The sequence below is a fragment of the Manacus vitellinus genome, unplaced genomic scaffold (genome assembly GCF_001715985.3).
Source record: "Manacus vitellinus isolate BGI_N305 unplaced genomic scaffold, ASM171598v3 scaffold_26_pilon, whole genome shotgun sequence".
NCBI classification, from domain to species: domain Eukaryota; kingdom Metazoa; phylum Chordata; class Aves; order Passeriformes; family Pipridae; genus Manacus; species Manacus vitellinus.
In genome coordinates, this window is record NW_021939960.1 from 6,559,684 (window position 1) to 6,587,083 (window position 27,400).

Genomic DNA, 27,400 nt, shown 5'->3' on the forward strand with positions numbered 1-27,400 from the left:
AGAGACTTCACAGATTCCCCAGGCCAAGCACTAGCAGTGGGGAGGGAGAAGAGGTGCTACATGGAGAGGCAGGAAGGGGGTGGATGTCTAGGGTGCCTTCCTTTGGCAGGCTAAGCCTCTGCCTCCTTGGAGACCAGGGTTGGCAGGAGCTCAGGCATGGGCCAGCTGTAGGTGTCCAGGTCTGTAAAAGTGATGTGAGGACAGAAGGTAGAACCTGCCTGGAAAAAAACTTTCTGAAAAGGTGGAGAGGTTGATCCCTGCATGGGGAATGCAAGGCTGAATCCCAGGAGATGAGGTCTTTGCTCAACACCCTGTCTGTGAGAAACAGAACAGAGCTGTCTGCCTGTGAGAGTGTGAATTCTTCACATGTGGCTGAGACAGATTTGCCAAGGAATTAACGGAATTTATTAAATTCATTAATTAGCTCAGAGAAATACACTGCTGAGACCTTTTTTGAGGTAGTCTGGCCCAATTTTTGAGGTGGTACCCAACCATTTTTGGGGTAGTACCCAACCATTTTTGGGGTAGTACCCTACCAATGCACTTTTAGGAAAAGAGAGATTTGGCTGGTACAAACTGCACCAGCCTGTTGAAATGTTGATTGTAAATCAACACCACATTATTTCCGGGTACCTGCTATTTCAGTGTGTAATTAGAATTATTTTTAAACTATGTCTCTTGATATTCCCTGCCAGTACTTGGCATGGAGGGAAGGTGGAGGAGGCAGCACGTGGAGCACTCAGGAACAGCTGCTGGGGCAGAACAGAGAGTCAATGCTCTCCTTGTTAGCAGCCGTGCCTGTACATCGCCTGTGTGCAGAAACATGAGGCAACAAAATCCAAACCAGAGCATTCTGCAGACAGTTATTGATATAAACGTGCACATACACACTGCAAAATTAGACCAGCAGATGGGTATCTTGTTTGTGGGGATAGCAATTGCTTTTCACAAGGCCAAAATGAAGTTACAGCACCAGAAGGGACAATATATCTTGGTTACAGACAAAGATCCCAAAGGAACTCACTGGCTGTGTCTGTGAGAGAGGTGCTTAGTCCAGAAGTGTGGGTTTGTGCTTGGATCATGGGGCTATAAGCTCCCCCCAAACCGGGAGTTGAGGGATAGGGGCAGTGGGCAGCCAGGAGAAGGCTTGTATCCCAGCTGCAGCTCCCTTCACACATCAGTACACCCCACCAACTTCATGTTCCACTTTCCTTCTTCAGGATAAGTACTCTTGATCCATCCCAAGAACTTGTCCAAGGGCCAGGAACAATGGGTGAGAGGAGCTGGGAAAACCAACTCTGACAAACTCCTCTAGACTAATAGAAATTTCATAACAGAAGAGCTCAAATGAAAGGAACATTGGTGTTAAGAGCTTATTAGTCATTTTCTAAACTAGTGTGGGATGAGAGCTGGAAAATATTTCTCTCCAAATTTGTATGAATAAGATGACTAAATAAATCTGATTTTGGTTATTCTTCCATGGTGATCCTATTGGATGAATGTAAGAGGAGCAAAGCTGGGGGTAATATTGGCTCTTGGTGGATGGCTGTGGAAAGTTTGGTATTCGTATAAAAGAGATGATTTGATTGACTGAAGGATTAGGCACCTTTTTGCATCAGCTAGGTAAGGAGTCTGGGTGAACACAGAGCCCACTGGCTGTTGGAAACTCAGTGATGAATGGGACACGTTATGGCTGTCTTTGGATAAACCAGTGATGCCCTGAATGAGATTTTCCTTGATACTCTGCATTTGTGAAAATTTTATCATAAAGACAACTGAGTGGACAAACAGCTCACCGGAGTTTTACAGAGTAGCTGAAAGGGTAACCCCAGCACAGACTGTTCAGCCTTGGGGGGCCCTTCCCTGTGGGGGATCCCCCTGTCACCTTCAGCATCACCGTGACACCCCCACAGCCTCTGCCCCTGCAACAAGGCAGCTCAGAGAGGACTCCACATCCCCAGACCTGAGGATATGGGATAAAGTGAAAAGTCACTGGTAGGGACCAAAGCAAAGCTGTCACTGCTGTGCCATGGTACTGAAGGTGTCCTGGGCAGGTCAGGGCACAGGTAGGTATTTTTAGGTGGGCTTTCCCTTTTAAATGCATTTCTCCTAGCAGCAGCAGCAGGCGAGTGGGTATTTGGGGACCAGTGGGACATATGGATGTACAAGTGTGTTGGAGCACCTCTGGTGCCTCTCCTCTCCCTGTGGGAGAGGAACAGGGAAGTTGGACCCACTACCAGCCCCTTACCAGCCCTCAGCTTTCAGCCGTGCCTCTGTGACTGACTTTGTGAGGGATGGATAAGAGGGGGGGGGTCCCAGTGATGAGGAGCTCTGCAGCCCAGCCCGGGACCTGCTCCCTCCCTCCTTCTCTCCCTCCCTCCCTCCACGGGCCACATTTTGGGGACGCAGCTGAGGTTGCAAAGCCCCCGGGTCCGGGGGAGGCAGCGGCGGGGCGGGCAGGGGGTGCGCGGTCACCGGTGGGGCGGAGGCTGCGGCGGCGGCTGTGCGGGGCGGGTGTGAGGTGCGTGGTGTGCGTGTGTGTGGTGTGCGGGTCTGTGTTGGTGTGTGTGTGTGCGGGTCTGTGTTGTGGTGTGTGTGTGCGGGCTGTGTTGGTGTGCGGGTGTGTGGTGCGGGTCTGGGTTGTGTGTGGTGGTGTGCGGGTCTGTGTTGGTGTGCGGGTGTGTGTGTGCCGGGTCTGTGTTGGTGTGGCGTGTGTGTGGTGCGGTCTGTGTTGGTGTTGCGCGGTGTTGTGCGGGTCTGTGTTGGTGTGTGTGTGTGCGGGTCTGTGTTGGTGTGCGTGTGTGTGTGCGGGTCCTGTGTTGGTGTTGCGGGTGTGTGTGTGCGGGTTGTGTTGGTGTGCGGGTTGTGTGTGCGGGTCTGTGTTCTGGTGTATGCGTTGTGGCGGGGCGGCTCCCGCGGCTGCCAGGGCAATCTGGACGCCGTGGGAGCGCGGGGAGGAGGGAGCCGGGGCTGTGGGCGGGCTCGCAGGGCGGGGGGACGCGTCCTCGCACACGCACACGCGCAGGCAGCCCGGGACCGGCGGCTCCTCCCGCCGCAAATTAAAACGAGCCAAGTTCCCGCGGGGCAGCGGCGGGTCGGCGGTGCGGCCGGTCCGGGCGGTGCTGCCGGCCCCGGGATGCACCCGAACGCCACGGCCCCGGCCGTGCCCGCCGGGCCCCTGCACCCGCACCCCAGCGGCTATGCCAACGCCTCCAACCGCTCCGACCTGCTCCCCAAAGTGCCCGACGAGGAGGATCTGGACGTCAACACCGACATCTACTCCAAAGTGATGGTGACCGTCATCTACTTGGCTCTTTTCTTGGTGGGCACCGTGGGCAACTCCATCACGGCGTACACGCTGGTGCGCAAGAAGTCGCTGCAGAACCTGCAGAGCACCGTGCACTACCACCTGGCCAGCCTCGCCTTCTCCGACCTCCTCATCTTCCTGCTCTGCATGCCCATCGAGCTCTACAACTTCATCTGGGTCCATCACCCCTGGGCTTTCGGGGGAGCCGTTTGCAAGGGCTACTACTTCCTCCGGGACGCCTGCACCTATGCCACGGCGCTCAACATCGCCAGCCTCAGCATGGAGCGCTACATGGCCATCTGCCACCCCTTCAAAGCCAAGAGCATCATGTCCCGCAGCCGCACCAAGAAGTTCATTAGCTGCATCTGGATCGCCTCCTTCCGTCCCTCGCCATCCCATGATACTTCACCATGGGGCAAAGATCTACGCCAGGACGGGGATCCCGAACTCCCTCATCTGCAACCACCATCGTGGACACCTCACGCTGAAGACGGTCATCCAGGTGAGGGGCCGGGAGGGTCCGGGCAGCCGCCTCCTCCTTCCCGGGTTGGCCAAACTTTGCGGAGACGGGCGGGGCAGGAGGGGGAGGCTGGAGCGGGGGACTGGCTCAGGAATGGGGATGTTCCGGGCAGCCCTGACGGGACGGACCGGCCCAGGGTGCGGGCAGGAGGGATTTGGGGACGTCTGGGCTCCTCCTGTTGCGCCCCACCCCGCACCCCCTCCTGCCCCACCGCGCCGGGTTGAGACCTTGCGCCGGCATAAATCCTGCTCCGCGATTAATCCTGCCCGGGGCCGGTGCAACCCTCCCGTGCCCCCCTGAGCCCGGGGCGTCCGGCTCCGCTCCGCCGTGCTGCCCCAGGGACGTTCACCCAAAGGTGGCAGTTCATCGCCAGAAAAACCCAAATCTCCATCCTTTCTTTGCATCTTCTGCGTCTCCTTCCCTTCTGCTGGAAAGAGACCAGAAAGATCAGGGGAATAAAACCATCTCTCCCCCAGTTCCTTGTGTTGATCCAGAGCCAGTTTCCTCAGTGTAGTGACAGCTCCTAATTTCAGAAAGTTTTGGACACAGGGTGTAGCACAGGCATCTGAAAAGGAACTGCATCGTCAAAGCCCGAGGCTGCTATTTTTGCTGTTTTGGGGAAATCCATAGCTGGTTTAACTAGCAGCCCCTCCTGACTTCAGCAAGGCTTTGCTGGTCTCCACACACTGCTAAATCCAACACGCCCATGCGTGGAACGGATTTCAGCATCAACACTTGCTGTGCTCCAGTGCTTTGACAGGTTGAGGCATTTGTTTACTGAAGCATTGGGCTTGAAAAATGTAAGAGACACGGAAGGAGGGACAGAGAGAGCAAGACACCAATCTCCATAGTCCCTTTGCTGCCAGGCTCGCATGTGATAGCTGCTCAATCTTTTATTTGGAACATGAATTTCAGGTGGGGTTAATCAGCGGGCAGCTGGAATTTAAAGCTGCATGTGTCCTGGAGTGGTTGAGATGTTCCTAGAGTCAGAGGGAACTTAAAGGGAAAGGAATCAGAACGTTTTCTCCCACTAAAAGCAGGCGAGGCATTTAGATTTAAGCCCAGAGCCAGTGAATGTTTAGACATGTCTCTCCCAGTTTCCCTCTGTACTATTCCAGGAAACCAGAATCTATCCCCCACAGAAGCCCTGGATTCCTTCTGCATTTTGTCGTGGTCCCTAACGTTCATCTGAGGTGGTGGGGCTGCATTTCTCCTGTAAATGCTTTGAAGGTTTTGTCAGCAGCAGCCCAGTGTACTTAACCCAAATTCTCCACTCTCTGAGGAGATATGAGCCATCTGATTTGAGAACAATGGGACTGAAATGCATTATTTCCACTCATCTTCCTCTTAGGATTAAACTGATGCTCATTGTTACCATGGTAGGGCTAAAACCAGCGGATTACTTCCTATCCATATCTTTGGAGATTACAGTTTAAACAATTCTCAATGTATTTGACAGTCTTGCAATTCAGGCTATACCTTATCCCATTAGCCAAGTAAGGAGTAGGCAGACATGAATGCACAGTATGTGAAGTTCACCTGTGGGCTTTTCCTCAGATATATATATATATATATATATATTTATTTAACTAGTGAATTAATTTAAAAGTAAAGAGGCAGCTGCTGGGGAGCGAGAAGGAGCAAAACCCCAGGCCGTGCAAACCTGTTCTTCCTTGGGGGATCTGGCTGCAAAAGTGGATTTGCCGAGATAGGAAGGTTGTTTAATGGTTTCACTCCATTCCCCCAAGCACAGGGAAGCAGCACACAATGTGATGCAGGGCCCTGGACTGGGGAAGGCTCCAGAGTGAATAAGCAAAGCAGCTGCAAGTCAGGTTTGAAGTGCGTTAATGGAAACCATCGCACAGCGTGTGAGCCGGCATTCTCACGTCGTAAGCTGTGCAGAGGTATAAAAAAAGACAAATGATGGAAGATCTGTGACTGAAAGGGCAGTGGTGATGTGGAGAGTGACGTGCAGATGTCTTGCTGGTTGGCAGTCTGGAGCCCTGGTCTTTCGTGGTGGGTTCATGCTGCTTTACAGCATCTCTTTGCATTCGTTTTCCGAATGATGCACTTGCTTGAGCTGGCAAATCATTTGTAATAAATCACTCTACAGTTTTCACTCCTCTTCCTGTTTGGCAAACTGTCTAAAGTAAATTGGGAATTTTTTTTTTTTTTGGAAGCCATTAGTTCTCCAAGTGGTTTTATTTGTTGACTGATTGAAAGTCAGTCCCAGAATAGGGCCACTGTAACCATTTATATCCTCAGAGCCCACTGTGAGCTTTGGTTCTACTGGGATCATTGTAGGAGAATGCTTCTCCCTGGACTGGAACAAGCTTCCCACAATGAATATTTCACAGAATCACAGAATATTCTGAGTTGGAAGGGCCTATTTTTTTGTAGCAATTTAACATTTCTGATTTTCAAAAAGTTCCTCTGTATTTGCTTTGAGTATTTAAGTTTTAATGGGCATTCCTGAGTGAAACTAGACTGAGTGAACAACCAGGTTTCCTTGTAATAAGAAAAAAAAAATTATCATTCGAACAACACTCGGCATATTTGATTCTTGCACATATTAACTTGCACCACTTAAGCTCCATAACAACTGTAAGAAGTAATTACTGATATTCCTCTACCAATTACAAATTGTTCAGGGCAGCACACACTGCTAATCAGGAAAAGCAGTAAGTGAGATGATCTGCAGGGTGACACTGTGTGTCACCATGCTCTGTACTCTGAGCACATCTCTCCTCATGCCATCGAGACTCTCTGTGTGGCCCCTGACACGGAATTCTTTAGAAGAGTACTATTGCCCAGTTTTGTTTGTCACTGTCCCTGTTGCTGCTTAAATCAGCCTGTGGATCTGGTTTATATATTCTTCATTGCCAAGCTTGCCTGTTGCTTCTGTCAGTCAGGGATGTCTGGTTTGGATATTGGCATCCACATGAGATCTGGTAACAGCAGTAAGTCCATTATAGCCACATTATTCCGGTCTAGTCAATGCTTTAGCTGGCAGACATCCTCTGAAACACACTGCAGCCAATTTTAGGTTCTTTTTCCACATAAATTAAACACCTCTTAAAGCCATATGAGTAAATTCATGCTTTCATGGTTGCACTTAAAATCTCCTCCATTTCAGCTGGAGAGGTTTTAAAAGCTCCTCATTGTGGTAGCAACAGATAAGAGAGTTCTGAGGCAGGATGAGATGCTTCCCCTGTTCACTTGTGGGTCAGTACCTGTGGGTTTGGTTCTGGGACCAGCTCCCTTGAAACAGGAGCCCGCTGAGTGTCCTGTCCCACCATGTGCAGCCCTGTGTGCCACTGACATTGTACACTCTCAACCCTGATTTTCATCAAGGTCTGAATTTTAATGGCCAGATGCTGTGCAATTTGATTTTCCTTTTTCACTTCTTACTTTCTTACCTTCGTGCCTGTTTTCTGGAGGAAAAATAGTCGACCTGGGAAAAGAGGGGAAGGTGAAAGAAATACCTACAGTCTTAGTGCACCATCAGTCCCAACACACGGAGTCGGCAGCCCCTCAACCTAAAAGCCTGGAATGTTATCTGAGCCAGGACTGGGTGCACACGTGAGGGGAGCCTGGGTGTGGGCAGCTCTCTGGCACGCCATAATTCACAGGGGAGAGAGGGAGGTGTTTTCCCACTGTCATGGCACAGCCTGCACTTGAGTGGCTCTGCTGAAAAATGTCCCCTAAGTTACAGCAAGTGCCTGGGTAGAGTGTCTGACACATGCTAATGTTTTATTTGCACGGACAGCTGGTGTGAACCCATTTATTAAAACACATGGCAGCAGGCCCTGCGCCTCCAGAAACTGCCACAGCTCCAGCAGCTCCACGTTGCTCATTTGCTAGGGCAGCACATGGGGAACTGCTCTGGACCTCCTCAGCCATTTGGAAAGGCTGCTGTTCCACTGAGGTCCTGCTCTGCATCATCCCACCCTGCGTGGCTGCAGCTCATCCATCCCTCCAGTTCCCTTGTTTATTATGTTTTATGAAGCCTGCTCATAGTTTGGATGATTTGTACAATAAATAACTCTGCACATGAAACAACCGCTTGCCCAAGGGGCTCCTCTGCTTTATTCCTGCCTACATTTCTTCTTGTAATGCCTTCGAAGGAAGACGCAAAAGAGCCTCAGGTCTGAAGGGAATGGGAAAGAAGAACCAGGTGTTGGAGCTGGGAGACACAAGGTGCAGCCTGTCCTCTTGGCATCCATCACCATGCTCTCTACACACTTTTCCAAGGTCATCTATTGAATTCCCATTAGTTTGGGAGGCTTACAAAGTTATTAATTCCGTTCATGTTGCTGTAGACACTCCCTTACACCTTCCTCTGGTGAGGAGCATCTTGGTGGGGTGGTGTGATGTGCTCACTGTTCTGGTGCTGTGGATGGCAGGGCTCTGCCCACTGTCAGATCTGTGGTGCCAGGTAAATAAATATGACAAACATCTCTCCATAGTACACAAAAATAGCAACCCATAAAACCAAACGGATGAATTCACTCCAGGTTTGCTGGCAAATCCTATCCAGGATTAGTCAGTGGCTTCTGTTCAGGAATCCTGTGTTTATACTGGTATTGACTAGAGGAATTGATTTCTTTTCCTTAAGTCACAACCAAATTCCTACTATGGCTTTTAATAACAGTGCTGTTCTAAATCACTCTCTACACCAGAGAAATCCAGGCTTGGGTGCACTCATCCCTCTGACAGCACCACAAACCAGCACCTTTGTGGCAGGACTGCACCCCATCAGGTCATGGTGCTGCCACACCCTCAGGTAGACAAGAAAATGAAAATATTAGTGTGTAAATGTGTCTGGATCCATCCCCACAGTGATGGTGAGAGACCAACCCTTGCCCCAGCATCAATGCCCATCTATGATGGCAGGAGAATCCCTAAAAAGCTGCCTTTTTTCATGGACTATTCAGGGAACTCAGGGCTTTAACTCAGCATATGCACGACAGCCCAGCCTGCCTAATCCCAGCCCGTTTACACTCTGGTCTGTCTCGCAGCTAGATCTAATTTAAATAAGCTCTTGTGTTCATTGCTTTACATAACCACTTGGCCTGCTGTGTTTTGCCAGTTCTTACATAATTTCTTCTCTTTTTTTCCCCCAATTGATTTTAATTCACTTGATTTCCTTTTCCCTCCCCCTTCCCAAGTTGTCAGCTGGAGGGATAATAAAAGAACCGGGGAAATGCGGCTGATCAATTTAGCTCTTAGGTTTTCCTCTGAACAGCAGTTTGCAAAGGCAGAAGAGGTGAAGGTAATCTCGTAGTTGCTTTTCCCAGAAAAAAAGAAAAAGCCCAAACCTGCAGCTGCCTTTAATCTTCTTCCAGATCATTTAAAATAGCTATTTAATTGTCATCTCCCTACTTCCCCCCTCCTTTCCCTTATAGGCTTTCACCAGGCTTTCGTCTCTGTGCAGCATCTGCTCAACACTCACAGATGGCACTTTCTCTTCCTGACGTTTAGAAACGCTTCTGTATCCTGCCCGAGGTGTGGACAGTGGCCAGCATCCCTCTGTGGGACATGGGGGTGCCTGGGTGGGGGACAGAGGGGAATTTAGGCTTCTGTGGTGTCCCCATTGCCTTTTCCCTGCTGTGGAATTGCCCCGTTCTGAGTGGCACAGGACGGTGGGTGAACAAAGGTGTCTGGAGGGGCTGAGGAGCGTGAGGGGGTCCTGGGCTGGTGAGGGGGGAAATCTGAACATTGTGACCATCTACCCCTAAAGCAGAGAGCTTAGATGCCAAACCCATCAGCCCCAGCACTGACATCCCTCCTTTCCCTTGCATTAAGCAGATGAAGCTGGGTTATTACATTCCCAATCTGTCTGGTTGCTCTTTGCCCTTCAGTACAAGCCACTCGGGCCATGTGAAGCTGGAGACGCTTCCAATGCCCAGCTAACTTGTTGTGCTCCAATAACATCACCCCTGTGTCTTGCTTCCCATGGATACCATCTCTTCTATCCAATTTCGAAGTCTCTTAGGTGTGGGATTAAAACAAAAAAAAGTTTATGATAAATCAGTTGAGCTGATGAGTTATTGAGGAAACAAGTAGTAACTCTAACAGGGTAGCAAATTTCTGAGCTGACGGGTCTTTCCCAGTATTTTCCTGCATTCAGACTACCAGTTGTTAAGTTTTGCATGGGTAGGAGGGAAATAGTAGTGAGACAAATTTGTATCCCTATGCTCAAGGGCCGTCCTGATACATCTGTGTGTGGAGGTCCATCCTCCTTCCCCCTCCCTGGGGTACCAGAAGCCTGTCACCACCTCTGCTCCTACCAGGACAGAGGATGCTGTGGGACAGGGCTGTACCTTGACAGAGAGTGAAATTCTCATCTTTGACCTTTAAAGAAGATGAACCTGGAGGGCTGAAGGAGCTGGTCAACTGCAGGTGGTTTTCAGCATGTGAGATTTGCTCCTCATCTCCTGTGGCTTTTTCACTTCAATAATTCTCAGAGCAGATTGCATTGCTGGGCACAGTCCCATGGGGGCTTTTCCTGTCCCAGGAAAAAAAAAAACAGTAGAATGAACAAGGTCTTTTTTGCTGAACTTTTTCTTCTGAGAAAAAGTTCAGTAATGTTTCTTTGAAGCTTTTGAGTTCTCAGGAACTAAAGACAAGTGACAGTTGCAGACAGAAATCAAAGAGAAGAGACTCTCCTAATAGAAATGGAAAAAAATAGCAAGGAAAACCTGTAAACTTTCACAAAGTCTTTAGCATCTGAAAGGGAAGAAAAAGCATCTCTCATGCAAAATGCTAGTGAAAAAGCTGGGAATACCTTTGAACTGAGAAGCCATGCACAGAGCTAAAAGCATATTCAGTATCAATAAATCAGGGAGGCATTGGAGGGGCAGCTAAGCTGGAGGACGTGCCCTGGGTTGAGTGGTGTTGCTTGTGGCCATGTTACCAGCCCCAGTAGAGCAGCCCCTCACTGTCCTGTACTCAGGTTTCTGCCTGCAATGGATATACCTGTTGCCTTCTCATCCTGGGCAGCTCAGCCCCGCTGATGGGTCCTCTCCTGCCCCTGCAGGCTCAGCCTGATGGATGCTCACCACTGCCCTGGCTTCGTGAGGTGTCTAGCAGATGAAGGAGCAATCTCATCCATTAATCATTTCTTTTTCTTCCTCCTTTAACCTTGAAAAAAGTGGTCTACCAACCTACCAGCTTCACCCAGACCTGCAGAGCAGATCAGCTGAGAACACTTTGATGTAGGGTGGCATTTGGCTCAGCAGACCCCTGTTTTTGATCAGGACTCCAAGGAGCTAATTAATATAGTCGTTGCAATGCCACATCCTATTAATTTTAACTTAATCAAGAACAAAGCAGGTCTTTAGTGCTGAATTGAGTAAATGTGGTATTAATATGTGGTAGGACTGTCGTACCACCTTGTTCCCTTGGAGAATTTGTTTAATAAGTATGTTCAACAAGAAATAGACCCACTTTTCCCATCTATTCTATGATTTTTGCAAAACCATCTTATAAAAATGCAACTCAGCTGCTGGGAACATTTAGTTCATTGCTCACATCACTATTGATTACTCCTGTAAAGACTTGACATTTTATCCTCACGGGGATAATTTATACTTTTCATTCAAAAAAGAAACTCAAAGGATTGAGTTCCCCTCACCAAAGTCCATGTTTCATTTTTATATCACTGTCAGTCATGGGCTTGTGACACTGTCATACTTGTTCCTGAGATTCAAGTGTGTCAAGTTTCATAGAGCACCGGCAGAAAGAGAAATATAGGTTCAGACTAATAAATAGATATTTGACCTCAAGATACAATGATGGGGAGTTTTGTATGTCCCAAACACTTAATGGACTGCAGGAGCAAACTCTACCCCAGCCTTTTGGCAGCTCACAGGTGTTTCCTGGCCAGCACAGGAGAGATGTGAAATGGAAAATCCCTTGAAAGGGCAAAAAAACCCAGCAGGACTTTGGTCAGAAAGCATATCAGAGTGCAGCAGTCCAGAGGAGCAAGGCACATGGCCAGCCTGGTAGTCTGAGGCTTGCCTGGAGAACAAGTCATGCTGGGGAAAAAAACCTGTTATACCTGAGACTCCATGACGCCGAGAGGAGCTGCAGCAGAGAAAAACACTGAGGAAAAGCATCAATAAAGTAACCAAGAAGTTCACTGCCCCTTTGGGTTAAGCCTTTTCTTTTTCCTTTGAAAGTCTGATTGAATTTTCTTTGCTCCCATCCTCAACACACAAGAGGAGGCTCAGTCACAGCCTCCTGCCTGCACTGTTTTTGCGGGGAAAATCCATAAGTGGAACATGGGGAAGGGGAGAGAAAAGAAAAAGTGTCCATAAAACAACCAGCACTCCTAGACCTTGGGCTGGCACCACAAAACTCATTAAAAAGATGCTAATTTTCCCCCAAAATGAGTTTCTCAGGGCACCAAGGGTGGAACATGCCACTACCAGCGAGTCAGGCAGATGAACAGACCTGTGCAGTCCACTGTTAACAGCTCTCATGCTTGGGTCTGCACTCAACAGGGGGATGGTGTTTGACTTAAATACCCCCTTTAATTTATGTATAACTGCATATACTGCACTCAGTATCATGTCTAATACAAATAACATTCAAGTGAAATCCCTACTGAGAGGCACATTATGAAGATTAACGGCCTGGATTTTCTATTACTCTGCTTTACACAGTGTTGATTTGTGCCCTGTGCTTTATAGGCAAGTGTTAACAATATTTGAATCCAGAAATCTATATCCAAGCTTGCTGTTTTGCAAAAATCAGTGCCTGAGAGCCTGCTTGTAACTCCACAGCCAAATGAAAGGGCTGGAGGCATAAAAACCTCTGGGAAATGCTGACATCCAGGTAGGTGAGAATCTCAAAAGGCAGTATCTGCTGGTCACGCAATGGGCCACCTGAGAGGGGTCTATTTCTTTTAATTATATAACCCACTTTTCTTTTAAACAAGCTGTCAGGAAAATTAATCTCGCCAAATTTAAGATCATACTGAATATATTTATGCCCTGCAATTATCTGGAGCTGTTTAATTCCTTGGTATCTTCGTGTGGCAGATTTGTGAGATGTAATATCAGGGGCTCAGCACCTCGTTGTGGAATTTATTAATAGGTTTGTGTAGGTTTCTGTCTGTTTTGGTTTTTCTCCATCTGTCCCACTCTACAGAGAACAAAACACCCTGCTCAGGTCACTGTTCACCTTTCAGGGAGGAGAAATGCAACCAACATCACACTGTGGAATGTAGCCAAAGTCATTAGTTGCCCTGGTCCCTGTACACTTGGTCTTGCACAAACAGCATTAAAGGGTGGTGCAAGGAGGTATTTAAAAGATGTGAAGATGTGGCACCTGGGGACATGGTTTGTGGTGAGATTAACAGTGCTGGGGGAGCAGTGGGACTTGATGATCTCTAAAGGTCTTTTCCAACCTAAATGACTCTTTGATTCTGTGTGCCAAAGAGCTCACAGAGCAATGCCACTCATTCCCTGTGTCATTGTACAGATACTGTCTCTGTTCCTGGTGTACTTGTTGCTTGCTAAGAGCTTGTCTCTTGTGGCAATGGAGAAGGGAAACCTCTCCCCCTGTTTCTCCAGGAGGGAGTCAGGCAATGATGATACTCCCAAGGGAGCTATTGCTTGAGGGAAGCATTGGGGTATCAGAAGGGAATAACCAGCCCAACTTTAACTAGAGATGGGTCAATGCAATGGCAGCATGGCTAAAAGCACTGCCTGATCTGCTGGTTCTTTTCCAAGGGCATCCTGGAGCCAAGCAAATACGATTTATTCTTTAGTATCTAGTAAGAAAGGGGATTTGTGTGAAGGTAGAGCACTTGCAGCTACAATAGCCATTTTTCTGAGTCAAAGGAAATGGCAGAAGCCTATTAGACCTTCTGTCTCAGTGCTGAATACACTCTGCTCGGGAGCAGCAAAAAGCTCAGAGAGTTTCCAACTGAGCTCCATTATGGATGCATTTTCCCTCAGTTGGTCAAAAGCCAGAGCACGAGGGTCCCACTGTCAGCGACTCCCAGGGCAGTGCTGCCAGTGAAAACAAACCCACCATCACCACAGAAATGGACTTCTAAAAGGGGCCAGGGTAGAGAGGGGGTAATAACAGCAAAACACAAAGAGACTGTGGCACCCACTGTCCAGCTGCCCAAGTTCAGCTCCCAGCCACAAATCCTCCCTGCTCCTCCCAGATCCCATTGATTCCCGTTGGTGCTTCCCACAGTCTCATTCTGTTTCAATAAGGTTTCAGCTTGGTGCAATCCCTTGTCAACCTGCTCTTTAAATTCCCCCTCTCTAGGGTGGCTCCCACTGCATTAGGGGTAGGCTGGGAGCTGTAGGAGAGCTTGGAAGCAAGAGGAGTGTTTCAGGTTACAAACATGGATATGGGGCTTTAGGGTAGTGTAGCTGAGCTGTGCCCAAGGCAGCTGCTCTGCTCCTTTACAAGAAAGACCAGCACCTTGTTCACTAATGATATTAATGTTAGGGGTGCTCTAGGAAAAAAAGAAAGAAGATGAAGCATGGCAGGAGCTATTTCTTTTGAGAATGAGATGCCAGGTGCATTATTGCTTTCCAGCTCTTGTGTCTTCCACCAAATGAGTATCCTACTCACTCCTGTCACTCCCTGCCTAGCCCGAGTACCTCTAAAAAGGGCCAAAGATGTGATCTGCAGAGAATGGCTTTGTCAGAGGGAGATGAGACAGAAGGTTTTCTGCTTTCATGAATGTTTTTTTTTCCCCTCTTTCCCCCATTATCAATGGAGATATTTCATGAAAGATGTTACAGCCAGAAATGAAGCTGGCTGGTGTTTTCATTCCTTTGAAACAAATGTGTTTGGGAAAGGGAAAATTGCTGGGCATACTCCAGAGGTTTTCTCATATCCTGCGCTAAACACTATCCCTTAAATATTGCCCAAGCAAAAGCTGCTTTTCAGATCCCTCAAGAGGTGCTCCCCTCATTGCAAGGTTATGTCTCTGTGCTCTTGAATTAACCAAGTTTAAATAATGTTTTCTATTTTCTGTTCTGAAGGTTGCTGTTTTCTTCCTCGTTAAATAATGGAAAACTCTGTTAAACCCATAAGCTGTTTAGGGAAAAATACAATTTACTCAGTTTCAATTAAAACAAAAATCTAAAAGCAATAAAAAACCTACTGGCAGCCTGTAAGAAGTAGAAGCAAAGAGACAAGGGCAGAAACAGGACAAGAAATGACAGTTTTATAAACCTCCTGCTGGGTAGGGATAGAAGAAGCCTTTGTGCCTGCAAAACAAAACTGTTTTTTTGTAAAGCAACTATTGACTGGAGCTCTACAACTACAGCTGGAGTTCTGCACAGAAGGCGCTTGCCTGCGAACAGACTGATTTCCTCACATCTGCTCACCCTGTGCCCTTGCCTCCCAGCTGAATTCAGAAAAGACAGGGAATGCTTCCCCTTGGTGCTGTAAATCAGACCTGTACCTTCTAACTCAGCAAAACAAACAAACAAACAAACATTCCAGGTGATTTTGTTCAGGAGAAGGAGTTGGTTCAGGTGATTTGCAAGACTTTTCCTATTTTCCTGTTCTGCAGAGCTGCACCAGTGTGGCTCTGCCAGGTGGCTTTCGCTGGGGCTGTGTCTGTCAGGATGCAATCCCTGATTACCCATGTGGATTTGCACTAACACCTTTGCTGAGACAGCCTCCTGACAGAAGAGAGAAGCTTGGTTAAAAGGCCATGTGTATCGATCCAGCTGTAGAGATTATTTTGACTTGTGATCTGTGGGTACAGTTGATACAAGATTGAAATGCAGCTGAAAATCTTCTGGGTATTAATTCCTTTTCAGCAATGGGCTTCTCTCCTCTTTGTGAGGCTGGTCTGCACCCCTATTCCTTATGCTTTTGGGGGTCTGACTCTTCCCCCAGGCAACTAGTGATAGGACAAGGGGAAACAGCCTCAAATTGCACCAGGGGAAGTTCAAGTTGGATATCAGGAAGAATTTCTGCACCAAAACAGTGGCCAAACATTGATGATTCTGTGAAAACCTTAATAGATAGCAGATTTCTCTCTATTTCTGTCCTACAATTTTCACATGAGCACACTTGCAAAACCTGCTCGTGCCGCCCGGAGCCATTGCATGGACTGGCTGGATCCTCCTCTTCAGACCCAGCATCCCTTTAGGAGCAGTGCTGCTCTCCTGCCAAGACCTAGCCCGTGACTGGGTCCTTTCAGGTCAGCATCTCGGCAGTGGGAAAGCACTCAGGTGGAGAAAGAGGGTTTCTGCCTGGCTGCCTCCACTTACAAACACACACGGGCCCCAAACACAGGGTTGGTGTTGCAGCGGGGCGAGGTTGGTCTCCTTCCTCAGAGCTGGGTGATCCCAGTGCTTCCACCATCAACCCTGTGTCACCTTGTCAAGCTGCTTTTAGTGTGCACCTGTGTCACACCAAGATTTTCATAAATCATGGGCACATGGTGAACTGATAGGGATATTCTCGGGAATCAACCAGGAATGTATTTGGCAGTCAAAGACCTCTTCTTGAGTGGGGAATCATAGAATCACAGAATTGTTTGGGTTGGAAGGGACCTTAAAGACCATCTGATTCCTCACCCTTCCATGGATAGGGACACCTTCCACTAGACCAGGTTGATCCAGGTCCAGGCCAACCTGGCCTTGAACACTGGCTGTGCCCAGTGTCCCAAGAGGCTGATGGGGAAAAAAATCTCCCAACCCTTTCTGGCAATGAACTTCATGAAAATTATTACCAGCAAATATCAAGAAAGAAGACTTGAAAAATTACTTTTCAGGCTGTGACAGTGATTGTTTTGACAGAATTGTGATGCCTTCATTCAATATTACATTGAAGCTTTGCTGGAGAAAAGTGATCTCGTAGAAAACAGAGTTTTTGTGTCTGGTCACAAAGAATGAATTGCAAAGACCGCTGCAGGAAGTAGAATAGTTATCCAAGGAGACAAGAAATTCAGCTGAAAGTAATAATGTTTTTTTCATTTATAATTCTAGCTGCAACGTGTCAGAAATGTGTCTCCACCCAAGCTGATTGGGCTGGAAATGGGGCAAATCAGTGATGAAATGTGCACTGGTCACCCCTAAGAAAACAGCTGTGCCAAGACTTACTCCAAAAACGCTTCCAGCTTCTCCTTCTGCTCACAATGTGGCATGCAACAAAAAATAGGATATTTTTTAGGAGCACGTGGTTATGGTGGTAATATAGATGTGAAATAGAGCTGCTGCCCTGCCAGCCTCTCCCAGCTGCTGGATAAAGTTTTATGTTTAAATTGTTTTAAGGTGAACGATTCAAACTTGCCTGGAGCACAAGCATCAATCCCAGCAAAGCCGGACTGATTAAATAAACAGAGATTTCCCTGTTATTAGTGCTGTTTAGATAACTTTGAAATGCTTATTTTTCAAAGTAAATGGATTACATAACCTTTTTCCCTATTTTTGGTTCAAGAAGGAGTCAGTGAGTTTTCTGTTTCAGAGCAGAACATTTGTGCTTCTCACCACGACTCAGGGAAGAGTTTTGTACTCTGAAACTGGTGTGCAGATGATTCACAGTGACACATTTTGTGTTGGCAACAGGCCTCATCTCAAAAGCCTCAATACACCGTGTAGTCTGGCTGTGCCTCTCCAAACTTTGAGCTTTTAGTTCCAGTGACTCTGGGGGAACCAAGTTTATCCCTGACACCAGAGTGCAAGCTGGCATCAGAGCTGTCTGTGGCAGTCTTACTTCTTAGAGTCATTCTTGTGAAAAGTTTCATGGGTCGTGCTATTACCAGTTTTTCCTTTCTTTTCTTCTATTTTTTAATTTATTCCTTTTTTTAACCCCTTCCTCATACATACAGTAACTCCATTGCTTAGCCCTGGACAGTGAGGGGTGTGACCACCTCCCAACATGACCCAGCTCCTCTTTTCATCACCGTGGCTCTGTGTCAGACCATGACTCGATGATCTCAGAGGTCTTTTCCAACCTAAACAATTCTATGAATCTATGTTCCTGCACACATAGATTTCCATCATAGTTTACATGTTGTCCCTCATTTTTAATGCTTTCTGGGCATCCTTTGCTTTGGAGCTGTGGGGCTTTTTTGCTTCTTTTTTGAAGCAAGACAGGTAACTTGGCAGGCAGGGATGGAGTGAGGGCTGGGTCTGCTCCCCAGAAGGCTGTCCTTGCTGCACTGGAAGGAATATCATTTCCCACCCTAGCTGTCCCTGGCTTCTATCACTGTAAGTGAGAAGAGACAGAATGGTGCAAAAAGTGTTGTGGAAACTGTGCTGTTTAACTCTCCCTTTGGTGTGTTATCTATCAAAGTAGTTACACATGGCTCAGGAACCTCATACTGCTGCAACGATATCATTCTCCTGTAGCTTTTCTATTTCCATCTAATTAAAATGTTATTGTTTCATTCATGTTAGTTTGCATTTTAAATAAGGAGATAGGGACAGAGTGGCTGATTGGTAACTTATTCTCTGTGTGGGTAAAGGTAAGCATTAATCACCCTGTTATACTTGTGCTTTCCTTTTCCTTATGTATCTCAGATATCAAATTGCAAATAAAAGGGGTCTTGATGACACCTGATCAGCTTCCTCTGTTGGGTCTCAGGAAGGGCCATGCCCTTACCCGCTGCCTGCTTCGAAATTTAGTGGGCTTCCACCTCCTGTTGCCTTTAATTTTTGTTCTGTTTTATCACCTTCCTCTTCACTGTCTCAAGGGAGGGCAGGGAGGAGAGCAAGACTGGGCATGTACACAAACCTCCCTATTAGAAACAGAACTTGAAATAATCTTCACCATCAATGACGTGGCGCAGCTCAGCAGCCCCTCAGAGCCTGGATTTGCTCCCGAAGCAGCCAGCAGGCAGCAGGCACTGTCCTCACCACCCTTGGGAGGCTCAGCAGCTCAGGCTCCACCAGCCTTTCCCACTCCCCGGACACAAAGCCACGACGGAGATTTGGGCACATGAGGTGGGAGCAGAGTTGTGATACCCAGCACAGCTGGGGTTTGGGGTGGGCAGCTGGAATCTGAGCATTTAAAACCTCCCCTGCTCCAAGTGTTTCTGCAGCCCTGGAGCACGTGTGCTTTTGTAGGGTATTTTTAGCAAACTTCAGTTTACTGAGGGTCACAGAGAAGTAGAGCATCAGCATCTGGAAGAGCTGTCATTCCGCTTCCAGTCTTGCAGGAGTAACACATTGACTTATTTATGAGAGCAGTCAGCTCCCTTCTCGCTGTGTGTAACAATCTACTTTACCTCTCCCAGCACAGAGAAATAATTTTATTGCCAACCATTCTGTGCCCTTAATAAAACCTTAAAACAAGTTAAGGAAGATTTGAGGGAAATGGAAATGTTCCCAGATTTTATTTTATTTTTTTGTTCTTTCCAAAAGAACCCATTCTTTCACTGTCTAAACCAGCAAACAGTAATCACTGTTCTGACCAAAAGGTGGGGGAGGAAATTGCTTATTTTGCAAGACAACATCCAAGTACTTTGCACCCAGTAGGAGAAGCTGAATCTGTTAGCTGGAAAATGCCCGTGTCAAGAATGACTAATCTAAGACCAAACAACACCTGGAAAACAAAGATATTCAATGCTCCCTGCAAAGATCCATCAAAATGACAAGACAGACTGTTTCCTCCTCATTTGTTTCAGTCCAGATGAACTTCCTTTCTTCCAATACTAGATTTCTATTTGTTTTGTTTGGGTTGGTTTGCTTTGGTTTTTTTTGGGTTTTTTTGGGTTTTTTTTGTTGAGGAGGGAGGAAAAATATTCTGAAGGCACTGTTGATTTACACTTGAAAACAAGTTTGCCTTCTTGTCATAACTTCTGCCCCCAAATGCTGAGCCTCACAAAAGCACTGGTGCTTTGGGAGAAATCTTGACCTTCTGTGTGATGTTAGGAGCCTGGAGAGATGTTGGATAAGCAGGCTCCACATGAGATCAGAGCATGTTTCACAGAAAGGAGGCACAAAAACCTGGAGAGGAGTTAATGTACAGGGCCAGGAAGACCTGTGAGATTCATCTGCGATGTCCAAGGAAGTTCTGAAATCTGATGGTGGGTTTTCTGCCTGTATTTGTGTTTACAGGGATTCTGGCTTGATTTCATTGACAGGACTTTGATGGTGCATCAAACGATGCTTGCCATGAGTGTGGATGGTCCAGAGCTGGCCATTCAGGGTCCAGTGGTTTGGACTGTCAACCATTAAGATGGGCTTGGCTGAAAAACCAGAGACTCTAAGCTAAAATGTCCTTGTGCATCATCAATATAATTATTTTCATGAAAAATTCCAGTTGTTATTAACCCATTGCTTGTCATGAGTGTCTCTAAAGCTGTCACTACTGAGAGGTCCTCTGTCATTTGCATAGATGTGATACTGGAGATTTTTCTGCCTAATTCTATTGAAATTGCCCAGCAGAGCTACAGAATACAGAGAGTTCTGGTGCTCAGAGAAGGGTGACAATCTCTGCCCTGGCTTTCTCCAGATGCTGGTGTGGTCTCTCCAGGCTGCAGAAGCAGGAGAATTTGGTCCTCCCTATTGCACTTATTCATTCATGAGTGCTTGTCACAGGAAAACTGGGATCCAAGACTGTGGAGATGCAAGATGCAAATTCTTGCCCAAGCAAGAGCTGCATTCCTGCTTCCAGTGCTCAAGGGCTGGAGCCACTATTTCTCCTTCATCCTTCCTTTCCACTGGAGATGCTCCTTTTGCACTTGGGAGAATGATGGGGTTTATGGTTTCACGGTGAAATAATTCATTTTCAAAGGAAAAAAAAATGTTTGAGTCAAACCAAGAAGAATGAGATAAACAAAGCAGTTAATTTGGGGTTGACCTACAGCACTTTGTGTGCAAATAAAACTTCTAGGTCGAGCTGAGGTGGGTCTCTTTGCTTCATTTTGGGCTTATAACACATCCTTTTCTTCTGTATTTTTTAGCTTAGGACAATTCCGAAATAAAGCATATTTTCTTATTTAATATTTTGAAATGAAATGTGTTAGTGTTTCCAGGGAGAAAACGAGTGTTTATTTGAAAACACTGAAATAGTTCAACATTTCCCTCTTTTTTGTCAATACTGTATATTGAATTATGACAAGCAGCTTTTGGTTTCCTTCCAAAAATTCTTTTTTCATGAAATTCACCATTGTCATAAGAAGATTATTTGTCTGTAACTGCTGCATACCTAAGCAATGTGCATATATAGAGATATATATATGTCTGTCCTGTACCATCCATCCTGCTGCATCAGCCTTCACCTTGTGTGGGTTGCTGAAGCTTAAACCAGGGACCTCCAAAAGTACCAGCACAGCATGTTATCACTCACTTTAGAGGCTTCATTCTGCAGAAGGGGTCTGAAAAGACACAGCTTTTGCTGTGAGGGCGTGCATAGCAGCTACTCACAGGTCACAACACAGGTACAAGAGGCTTCAAGGAGCACAACATCTGCTCTTTCATTTTTTCATGGCAAATAGAACTGCTTCAACCATTAGAAACTCCTTACAGGACAAAGACATTTTCCAGTTGTTTTCATTCCCTTACAACGGCGTGGAATATATCCCTAAATGCAAAAAGCTTTTTAATTCTCCAAACAGATCTTGCTGGTAATATTTTTGTGGAGCTTTCACTGTCTCACTGTGATGAGTCAAAGCAAATCTGATTTGGCTTCATCACACCCTGAGCCAGGTTTCATTTCTTTTAAACATTTTAATTAATGCATAATAAATAAGGAAACTGATACACAAATTGTCCCCTAGAAGTTAGGTACAATCTTCTAGGCATTCTCTTGTGATTCATTTTGTGTAAAGTGCCTGTCTTCCAGTGTGTCTTTTGGGTTTTTTTATTTTGTTCTTGCTTCTTCACTGCTAAAGATCAAATGTTTTTCCTTGTCTGTGCCAGGTATGTTCCAGGGAGATCCTGGAGAAAGAGTGTTTAATAAGATCTCTAACTGGCTCTAAATAAATTAATCCAAATAGCACTCAAATGGCTGGTGCCTCTCCCTCTTTCTGTTTGGTTCAGGCTCTTTATTTTTGTTCTCAAGTTGTGAGACTGGCTGTATCATTAAAGATCAGACAAATCCCTTTTTTTATCTCTATGATGCCTGCTTTACCAATTGTGCCACAAAGCAGAACTTCTGAATGCCTTTGCAACAACAGGCAGGTCTTCACCTGTAAAACATTTTGGCACACTTGAATTAGGTTTGAACTCTACCTTTAGAATTAAAGCTGGTCCTGCTATCACATGCATGGATTTATACAAACAGCCATTCTTCATGTAAAATGGCTTTACAATTCCACTGAAGGGGCTTTTGCAGAGCCAAAAGCATCAGCTGCTTGTAAGAACTGCAGCTGCAGAGACCTGGATGTACCCGGATGCCGATGGGTTTGGGGTGAGTGAGGAGTGATCTGCACTTCTCAGGTCCCTTTATAAGCTGTGAATCTGTTGTGGTCAAAGCTGGCATCAGCCTGTCATTGTAGCTATGAAGTACCAGGAAATAGAAGGTAAAATGAATAAGAGTTGTAAGTAATGGAGAAGAGAGATATTTTCAAAAACCAGCTGGGTACCCTCAGAGGGGGATTGCAGCGTGATTGGAGCCGGGGATGGAAGTTGCTGTATGAGCAAATTAGAAACAGAATATCAAATAGAGCTGTATCTGAAGAGAGAGAAATGAAGGTAACCAACCCAAAACCTGAAAGGTTCAGATGGTCAAGGAAGATGATGAGAGAAGGCAGGAGAAAGGCACCTTGGTGTAGAGATGTCTGGATCTGGGCAAGGGAGTCATGGTGCCTTGTCTGTGTCAGCAAGGAGAACCAGTGTGTTTAAACCATCCCCAAAGGAAAACATCAACAGAAGTGACAAAGGGATGCTCAGCAATCCTCTGGGCTGGCTGACACCTGGCTTTGGCCATGGTCCTCTATCCTATCACTCACATGTTGATTGTAAACAACAGCTCAGCAGGGAGTTGAGTTTTGGCAACATTTAATTTCTACCTTAAATAAGATCAAGTGATGCCTCTGAGCTGGTAATTCAATACAATCTAAATGGAGGGAATGACTCACTTTGTGAGGCCCTGGCACAGGTTGCCCAGCCCCATCCCTGGAAGTGTTTAAGGCCAGGCTGGGCAGGGCTTGGAGCAACCTGGGACAGGGGAAGGTGCCCCTGCCTACAGCAGGGGGGTTGAAATGAGACGCTGTTTAAGGTCCCATCCAGCCCAAACCAATCTGTGATTCTGTGATTCCAACTTTACCTGCAATGCTTTACCTTTACCAGCTCCATTTAACTGCAGTAGACACGAAGGAAGCAGCGTTTGCATCCTTGTGTACACCTATTTTTGAAACCACTTAAAAGACAATCAGAAGGAAATTGTGCCACCACTCTTCTTGCTTTGCCCACGCTGCCACCTCTGCTGAGCCTGGCTTGCCTGAGACACTATGACCCATTGCCACACAAGAGAGCTCAGAGTTCAGGGCAAAATAAGCACTTCTGCTCTTGCACGCTCTGCTTTAGTATCCCTCTTCCTTCTTCAGCACTTTCAGTACCGGTGGAATAATTGAGAACATGGATGTTTTAATTTCCATGACTCAATTTCTGAGTTGGCAACACACAGCAAGTAGAGGAATCACTTCTCCAAGGCACCACAAATTCCTTTAAACAACCATGACCAGGCTAAATTATCTCTGCATCAGTGAAAAGGCAGATTTTGTCCTGAAATCTAAATGTTGCTTTATTCATTTATAATATTCATGCACTCAGTCTGCCAGCCTGGCTTTTCAGGTCCCCTGTGGATGTTTTTATTGCCTTTAGTCAAGGCAATATTACACAGGAGTTAGATTGAGGTATGGAAAATCAGACTCCCCAGGGTCACTTGAAGGCTTAATTTAAAAATAAACCTTGATAGAAAACAGAGAAAGTCACTGTGAAAATGCTTGGTATGAAGAGGTTTAGGCTAGATCTTGTCATTTGCTGCTTCCATTTATTTACCTGAGAAACAGGAATAATAAAAACTTTCTTGGACCCAGAAGGGAATGGATGGTTTTGCTTAATTCATCGCTGTACCTGAATGCTGAGGGCTAATGAGAATTCTCTGCACTTAAAAGGCTGAAATTAAAATCTCACAATTATCAAACTATCTTCCATTAGATGGAATTATTTACGAGAAGATGTCTTTTAGAAGACTCTCAGTTTTTACAGAAGTGGGTGTCTATGCTTAAAATTCATTCCTTGGTTTAAGGGTAGCAAGGGTCACTGTCTGTCTTGATTTTTTTATTAGCCTTTTGCAAGTAGAAATGACTTTGAGACAGGAATAGTGATAGTGCTGGTTCTCCATCCCTTATTGTTGAAGGGAGAAAAAAGACTGGAGATATTAATTACATTTGAAAGATATCAGATATAAAAAAAAATTGAAGAAGTCATCAGTCACTGAAATGAGGAGAATATTTCATTTTGAAGCCAATATGCCCTTTATTGAGACTGACGTGTGCAGGTGCTTGCCTGCTGTATTGCTCAGCCTTTGGCTGTGAGGCTCTGAGCCCTCTGCTTGACATATGGACTGATTCTGTCCCTCTTCCCATCCCACACTGACCCACATTCTCACAGTATCTTGGAGAAAAATAGAGTGTCTTTAAAACATTTTGAGGCAGAAATCAGCCACCAGAGAGACTCACATCAGAAATGGCAGGGGCTGGGGCATCTCACCTCTTCTGCTTCTCACCTGGATTCCTGCCAGCAGGTGACCCTCTGCACAGGGAAGGTGAAGGAAGTTTGACACATCACTCCTGGGAGGCTGCCAGAGTCCTGGTGAAGGAACTCAGCTTTCTCCTTGGTCAGGGAAATTGTGTCAAAGACTGGATGAATGGCAGAGCTGGAGAAGAGCAGCAAGGGGACACTTTGCCATCACTGCCAGAGGGGACAAGGATCCTCCTGGAGCCAGGAGCCTCCTGGCTTTAACTGGGGTAGTTGTGAGCAACATGCTTAGGCTGACATGCTGTCAGGGAAGGGTCAGTGAGCTCACAGGGCGAAAGCCAGGAAGCACCAAAAAGGCTCTTTTCCCCCAGTCCCTGGGCATCCTTTCAGCAGGCATCTCGCCCGTGCCAAGCTGGGGTTTGTGCCCACAAGGGACAGCTTTCAGGGCAAGCCAAGCATGTTCTGTTTGTGTAACTGTGAAAGCCGAAACGCTCTGCCTGCCCGAGAAGAGAGACCAGGCACAGCAATGCCAACTTCAGGGCACGTGGCAGCGGATTGTGCCGGCAGCTGCCGCCCGCCCGCGGAGCTGCCTCTGCGGCTTGGAGTGCCCTGCCCTGGTTTCCTGCAGAGATGGACGTGGCACATGCCAAAACAACGGCGGTGCTGCGCGACAGCTTCCACATTAAAGTAGCTGTTTTGCGAACAGATGTAGGGAAAAGGATCAAAGGATGATTTCGCTGTCAAATTTTGTTCAGCAGCGCCAAACAGAAGTGTGGTGTGTCGGTTCACTGTTATGCAGCAAAGCCAGATGCTCCCAGTGCTTCGAATGAAAGGTGCTTCGTTTCACTCCTTCAGCTTGTTCCGAAACCAGTTTTTAGTAATGAATTAAAAATTTAAAAAAAAAAATATAGACTTAATACTCAATTCTTGGCTATGAATATTTATGGCAATATTGGACTTGCAAATCAAAGGTAATTTAAATGTCAAAACTGGTGTAAAGTCTTTCCTTTGGAGGATAAGTCGGAAAATTAAACTTGATTACAAGCCATAACATTGGGAAATTAGCATCGTAGGGTATCAGTGATAAACACTTCTGTACATCCCCTTTTTAAGTCATATATTTTAAAAAGATGAGAATTAATTTTAATTTAAAAAAAATCCCCTTAATTAACGGTGAGGTAATTAACAGGGGAATCCTGGTTGCATTCATGGCACTGCGATTACTTCATCTTGCTAAATCACTTCCTCTTCTGCAAGGAATCTGCCTTCACAACTATTTGGAAAGGAGTGGTTTTAACCTGAGACAGTCTCGTGTCTGGGCAGCCTGCCCCAGGGATAAAAGCAGCATTTTTTTCACTGAAATTCTTGTGCTTCAAAAAGGAAATTATTTCAGTTAACACATGGCAAAGGCCAGTGTAAGTAAGTGCCAGCAACAGCAGCTGCAACTTCTCTGTGAGCAGAGGGTGATGTTACCAGCAGCCAGGCTCAAATCCTTCAACAGGACCATGAGGTGCCTGCAGAGATTTAGCTCCTGATCCCCTGCATTGCAGAAGTCAGGACACTGGATACCTGCTCCAGGTCAGCATTCTCAGCCATCCCTCCATGGATCTTTGTGGTTTTGAGAAAGGTAAATCTGAAAACCAATCCTACTGTTGAGAGCCTGCAAATTGTGCTCCAGGAGTTTGAACTGCCATGGGGAAATAGTTAGAGATTCTTCTAAACCTGCAGTCAGAATTTTGATTTCAGGAATAGCAATTCATATCTTTGCAGGCAGCTACAGCTCCCTACAGAATCCAAGGAGTTACTTAATCCTCAAACTTCCCTTATCCATCCCGGTTTTAGCCAATCTGAGATGCTGCCTACAAACAGATGTGTACCCCTACTGTTTGGGGTAAGGTCCAAAGAAATTTATAACAGGAAAGAAACCATTCCACAGGCAAAACATCTTCCTCATGCCAGTCATCTGCTGGCTGGATTATGCCTTAGAGCAAAGCAGGTTACATAAAGTCTGCATTCAGTAATGACTCCTCAGTAGAAACAAATCTGACATTTGGCCTATTAGCCTCATTTGCAGTCTGATCCGATAGCATTTGGTCTCACATGTTCATTTTGCACTTTAATTTGAAAAAAAGAAAATCAATTTTGAGAAATGGGAAAGCATTGAGGAGTTGTCCGTGCCGTGGTTTACAGTAGAGGGCCATGACCTTCTCTGTCTGTTCTACCTTGAGTTCATTTTCTGAGAGACCATGTGGATTTGGGGTTATTGTGCCTTCCAGCTGTCCAGTTAGGCTTTGGACCTGCAGCTTATTAGGACCTGACCTGTTCAATGCAGTGGGGTTTAATTAGCGCACAGAGACACTGTCACCCAGGATGGATGGCTCATATCTGCTTTCCTCTCTGTCTATGCTGGATTTAGGATTTCTCTCTCTGCTGGTCAGTTGAGCCAACATATACTTCCATAATGTCCCCATTATATGTGTATTTATTTGCTGATTTACCTTCCTGTCTCTGTGAGGTGGCAGGTCAGCAGCCTGAAACCAGTAGATCCTCTGAGCTCCTTGGAGATGTCAGATCTCTCTGCAGTCCCTCTGTCTCATCTCCCTGGCAAAATGGCTTTTCTCCAAAAATATGTTCCCCCCCCAAGATGACACCTGTAATTCTACAGTAAGAGCAGCAGAGTGCACAGTATTACTGTAAAAATATTAAATAGGCCCTCTTAAGTAGTCTGAAAGCTTGTGCATGAATTATCCTCCTGGTTTCTCCTCGGGAGTTCATGGCTTTCCATACAATAATGTTTCAAGACCCCAGGTGATGTCTCCACAGCAGCCCTGAGTGCCCATGGTAGCCCTGAGAGCACAGGTAGATCCATGTGGAAGGTGGTATTGGTTGTGGATGGAGATGTCCAGGGGACTTGTGTCTTCC

The 27,400-nt window shown here is 46.3% G+C and overlaps 1 protein-coding gene across 1 annotated transcript in view; it reads left to right on the forward strand.

Moving 5' to 3' along the window:
* The first annotated feature begins 3,086 nt into the window (after positions 1 to 3,086).
* Positions 3,087 to 27,400, forward strand: part of NTSR1 (neurotensin receptor 1) — a 53,688-nt gene continuing 29,374 nt past the window's right edge. The window contains exon 1 of the mRNA XM_008932842.4: positions 3,087 to 3,809. Within this exon, the coding sequence (XP_008931090.4) occupies positions 3,137 to 3,809 (673 nt within the window). The 5' untranslated portion in view covers positions 3,087 to 3,136. The remainder of the gene's footprint in view (positions 3,810 to 27,400) is intronic.